The following is a 5,122-nucleotide window of genomic DNA, read 5'->3' on the forward strand; positions in this document are numbered from 1 at the left end:
ACAAATGTTCCTCAAGAAGCCTATTTCACTGGGCTAGTTCTAGAACCCCCTTTAGGTATTCCAGTCAGTTTTAGGCTGAAGACTGGCTTGCAAGTTTTCTGTAATCATGTTTCCCAAGATTCCTTTCTATCCCAGTCAAGTGTCTATTTTACAATAGTAGGCAAGGAAAACCAATATTCATAAGACAGTCAAGCATCTTAACATTATTTCCCCTCTTGTACCCATTCAGACTATGCTTAGATCCCTGTATCACAGAGCCCTCTTGTTCCAAACCACCAACAATTTTTAAAATGGCATTGAAACCAACCTTCTTACAAGATGGTTGTGAGGATCAAATGATGTGAATGGCATACGGTGTTTAGTGTACATAGTGCAATCCACAGAGAAGGCAACAAGACATTAACCCTTTGGCTCCTATTGAAAACATTTATTTCTGTGATACACGCCATGATTGAATTACATGTACTTTGCTTTTTAAGAATTACTTCTAAGTATAAACCTTATTCCCAAATCTGTTTAAGCTAGAAGATGTTTGCATTTTTCCTAGACTCTGTCTGCCCATGCCAATAGATGTGGTCTACACCTGGGTTAATGGCACTGATCTTGAGCTGCTAAAGGAACTACAGCAAGTCAGAGAACAGATGGAGGAGGAGCAGAAAGCGATGAGGTAAAATGGATTTTTAACAAAGAAAATGTAAAAACTCAGGTCAGATAAGTAACAAAGCACTTGTTTTTGGATCTGGTGATATCCAACATGTTACACAAACACATATCTGTGTCTTACATTCATACCGTTACCAAATTGTGGTGGTCACCTCTCAATCCTTGTTTCTTGGTGCCTGAGGAGGACTTGGCTGCTTCGAAAGGTCTTGACCTTACTCTGTTAGAAATGAATGCTGGTCTCTAGTTATGGCATGGTCTTCCAGGGACCTAAAGGTGAGAAAATCTCCCAGGGTAGACCTGTGCTTCCTACTTGCCAAGTCTGAGTCCCAGGCATGATGGTATCTTCATGAAATAAGCAGTCATTTATACAAACAATTTTCATAGTAAGACAGATTTATTCCTTGAAAACTAAAGCTGAAAGTAGAGAATTTTGTTCCATTTGAAAGAGCCACTGGAGTGCATATTCTTCTCCCCTCCTCTCACCCTTTAGTATCAATTACTACACTATGGAATAGAGAACTCTTTTTGATACATCAGTTTGTTCATTCCCTTTACTGTATCTGAGAAAGGTAGAACAGGCTTCTGGGAGCCCTCGGAGGTAGGGCCCTGGCTGGTATAGCTTCTTCTTTGATTCCTAATGTATATTTGCTGAGAACTTCCCCCTTTGCTGCTTTATAAACATTATGAGTGTTCCCCATTGCAGATTACTGGCCACTTCATACTGCAACAGCTTGTCTCTTTCTTTTTGAGAGGTTATAAAACCTTCCGAATGCACAAAAATAACTTGGATAGCCTGGGACCATGTTTTCCTAGTAAAACGTAAAAACTTTTCCATTAAGCAGACTGTTTTGGTGGAAACTGGTTCATTGAAACGTGATTTATTATGCATCTTAAAAGTTATAAGTATTGTAGTACCTCCTACCAATGAGTTAGTTCCACCATAGTAACTAGTAAGCTTTTGCATATTTTGGGATAGCACAAGCCTATGCATATGTAATAACTTATATTTGCTTTTCATTAGAGAAATCCTTGGGAAGAACACAACGGAACCAACTAAAAAAAGGTAAGCATTTTAATTTTCCTTTCAGGAATAAATGTGAAGGATTTAAGTGCAATGTCCAGATGATCCTTTGTATCCACTATTTTGCATGTACTCTGTTATTCATATTTGATCCTTCTACTGGTTTTTGACCCCAAAACTAAGTATAACTATTATAAAGGAGTCTTGGTGTAGTGGTGTGGGTTAATGCACTAGACTGCAAAGTCAGTTTGAACCACAAGGTCGGCAGTTCAAGCTTACCAACTGCTCCTTGTAAACCTTATACAGGGTTGCTGTGGATTGGAACCGACTTGACAGCATTTAACAACATCAAAAATTATAGGGGAAGGAATCCTGGTGTGGTGCTGTATGATAAAGCACTGGACCGCAAGGTTGGTTTGAATCACAAGGTCGGTGGTTCAAACTCACAAGCTGCTCCTCCAAAACCCCATTCAGGATCACATGGGTTGGAACCAACTTAATGGCACTTAACAACAATTACATTATAGGGGAAAGTTGGAAACAAAGAAGAGGGAAAATTGTTGGAAAATATGGTGTTGGTGATAGAAATGACAGTGGAGAGATCACATGACAAAATTGTGCAAGACCAGTAGCCTATTCATTGGAAATACTTTTTTCAACAATATAAATGGTGACTATGTACTTGGACCTCTCAGATGGAATACATAGGAATCAATTTGACTACATATGTGAGAAGCGACCATGGAGATTAATATCATTAGTCAAGACAAGGCCAGGTGAACAGACCCTTGATTGCTCATATTCAAAGTTCAGTTTCATACTGAAGAAAATTGCAAGTCTGAAAGTCAAAATATGACCTTGACTACATCCCACTTGAATTTAGAGACCATCTCAAGAACAGATTTGATGCATGGAAACTAGTGACTGAAGGCAAGATGAGTTGTAGGATGGCATCAAGAGCATCATACATAAAGAAAGCAAACGTCATTTAAAAGACAGGAAAGAAAGAGAAGACCAAAGTGGATGTCAGAAGAGAAGAGACTCTGAAACTTACTGTTGAATGTAGAATCTTGTTGTTAAGTGCTGTAGAATTGGTTCTGACTCAAAGTGTTTCTGAGGTCTCATTAGGTTTTTGAGGAGCAGCTGGTAGAGATGGCATGGTTTTAAGTCAAGATAGATGTGTGTCAGGGTTGCACCTATCTTTTCACCATACCTATTTAATCTGTATGCTGAGCAAATAACACAAGAAGCTGCATTATATGGAGAAGAACATGGCATCGGAATTGGAGGAAGACTCATGAACAGCCTGCGATATGTGGATGAGTCAACCTTGCTTGCTGAAAGGAAAGAGGACCTGAAATATTTACTGGTGAAGATCAAAGATTGCACAGCTTTTAGTATGGATTACAACTCAGTGAAAAGAAAACAAAAATCCTTATAACAACTGGACCCGTAAAGAGCATCATGATAAATGGAGAAAAGACTGATGTTGTCAAGGATTTCATTTTACCTGGCTTCACAATAAACACTTAAGGAAAGCAGCAGTCAAGAAATCAAATGATGTATTGCATTGGGCAAAGCTGTCAGTCTGAGGACTAAGGTGTACCCAACCCAAGCCATGGAATTTTCAATCACTTCATATGCACGTGGAAAGTTGGGCAATGAATAAGGAAAAGGCCATAAAAGAATCAATACATTGGAATTATGGTGTTAGTAAATAATATTGAAAGTACTATGGAAAAGTCTGTCTTGAAAGAAGTTCAGCTAGACGTGAGTATGGCAAGTACTTTGGGTAATGCTATCAGGAGGGAACAGTCCCTGGAGAAGGACATTGTACTTGATAAAGTAATGTCAGCAAAAAAGAAGGCTGTCAATCAGTGGCTGCAGCAGTGAGCTCAGATACAACAAATATTGTGAGGATGCCTCAGGACCCAACAATGTTTCATTCTGCACATTGGAACCAACTTGATGGCACTTAACAATTTGCTTTTGGTAAATCTGCTACAATGAAACCTCTCTAAAGAGCTAAAAAGCAAGGATGCCACTTTCAGAACTAAAGTATGCCTGAACCAAGCCATAGTATTTTCAGTTGCCTTACATGCACAGACTAAGGTTCACCTGACCCAAGCCATGATATTTTCAATAACCTCATATGCATACGAAAGCTGGACAGTGAGTAAGGAAGACCGTAGAAGAATTGATGCTTTTGAGAATATCGAAAGTGCCATGGGCTGCCAAAAGAACCTATAGATCTGTGTTGGAAGAAGTACAGCCAGAGTGCTTCTTGGAGGCTAGGATGGTCAAGCTTCATGTCTCATACTTCAGACATATTGTCTGGAGGGACCAGTCACTAGAGAAGGATATCATGTTTGGTAAGGTGGAGCATCAGAGAAAAAAAGGAAGACCCCTAGCAAGATGGATTAGTAAAGTGGCAGCATCAAGTGTGGCAACAGTAGTGAGTCAAGTTGGCCCAGGACTGGGCAGCGTTTCATTCTGTTGTGCATAGGGTTGTTATGAGTCGGTACCGACTCAATGGCACCTAACAACAACAACAACATGCATGAGAAAACAAGAGAAAGGAAGACTGAAGAAGAATTGATGCTTTTGAAATATGATATTGGTGAATAAGTTGAATGTACTGTGGACTGCCAGAAGAATGAACAAATCTGTTTGGAAGAAGTACAGCCAGAAGTCTCCTTAGAAGTGAAGATGGCAAGATTTCATCTCCTGTACTTCAGACATATTATCAGAAGGGACTAGTTCTTGTAAAAGCACATCATGCTTGGTGAAGTAGAGAGTCAGTGAAAAAGGTGGACTGACACAGAGGTTGCCCCAGTGAGCTCTAACACAGCAGTGATGGTGAGGATGCTGGAAGGCTGGGCAGTGCTTCATTCTGTTATACGTAGGGTTACTGTGAATTGGAAATAAATTGGTGGCGCCTAATAACAATAGTGGGAATTTTTCAGTGTGGAAGGCATGACTCATTGGGAACTGTAGTTTTTCAGGTTCTAGCTAATGAAAGTTTTATCATGTGTGGAGGGTAAAAAGGTACCAAAGGTTTTGTTCACCATTTGTTGCTGTTGTTAAGTGCCATTGAGTTGGTTTCGACCCATAGCAACCTTACATAGGGTTTCCAAGGAATCGCACATAGGAAACCTCTGTCTAGCAGACAGACAGCCTTTGAGGAAACATAAGCTCTTATATTTCAACATTCTGAACTCATTTTTTTAAAAGATCAAATTGCTGAGGAATTACAGGCATTTTGAGCTTTTGCCTGCCTGTACGTGGCTCCCGCTCCCCGCGCCTGCGCCTGCGAGTACCTCTGCCCCCTTCAGACCTTGGAGTGCAGGGCTAGAGCAACCCCATTTAGAAGGCTGCATTTCCAGAGAAAAGGGAGCATAAACTAACAAAGCCGAACAAATAGAGAGGGATATCGGC

General features: G+C 40.2%; 1 protein-coding gene across 1 annotated transcript in view; it reads left to right on the forward strand.

Annotated features, from left to right (window-relative positions):
* The window catches only part of GNPTAB (N-acetylglucosamine-1-phosphate transferase, alpha and beta subunits), a 172,432-nt gene that overhangs the window by 96,022 nt on the left and 71,288 nt on the right, over positions 1-5,122 (forward strand). The window contains exons 3-4 of the mRNA XM_006871094.1: positions 548-667; positions 1,685-1,726. Coding sequence (XP_006871156.1) covers positions 548-667; positions 1,685-1,726 — 162 coding nt within the window. The remainder of the gene's footprint in view (positions 1-547; positions 668-1,684; positions 1,727-5,122) is intronic.

Source organism: Chrysochloris asiatica, unplaced genomic scaffold, assembly GCF_000296735.1.
Source record: "Chrysochloris asiatica unplaced genomic scaffold, ChrAsi1.0 scaffold00160, whole genome shotgun sequence".
In the NCBI taxonomy this organism is placed as follows: Eukaryota; Metazoa; Chordata; class Mammalia; order Afrosoricida; family Chrysochloridae; genus Chrysochloris; species Chrysochloris asiatica.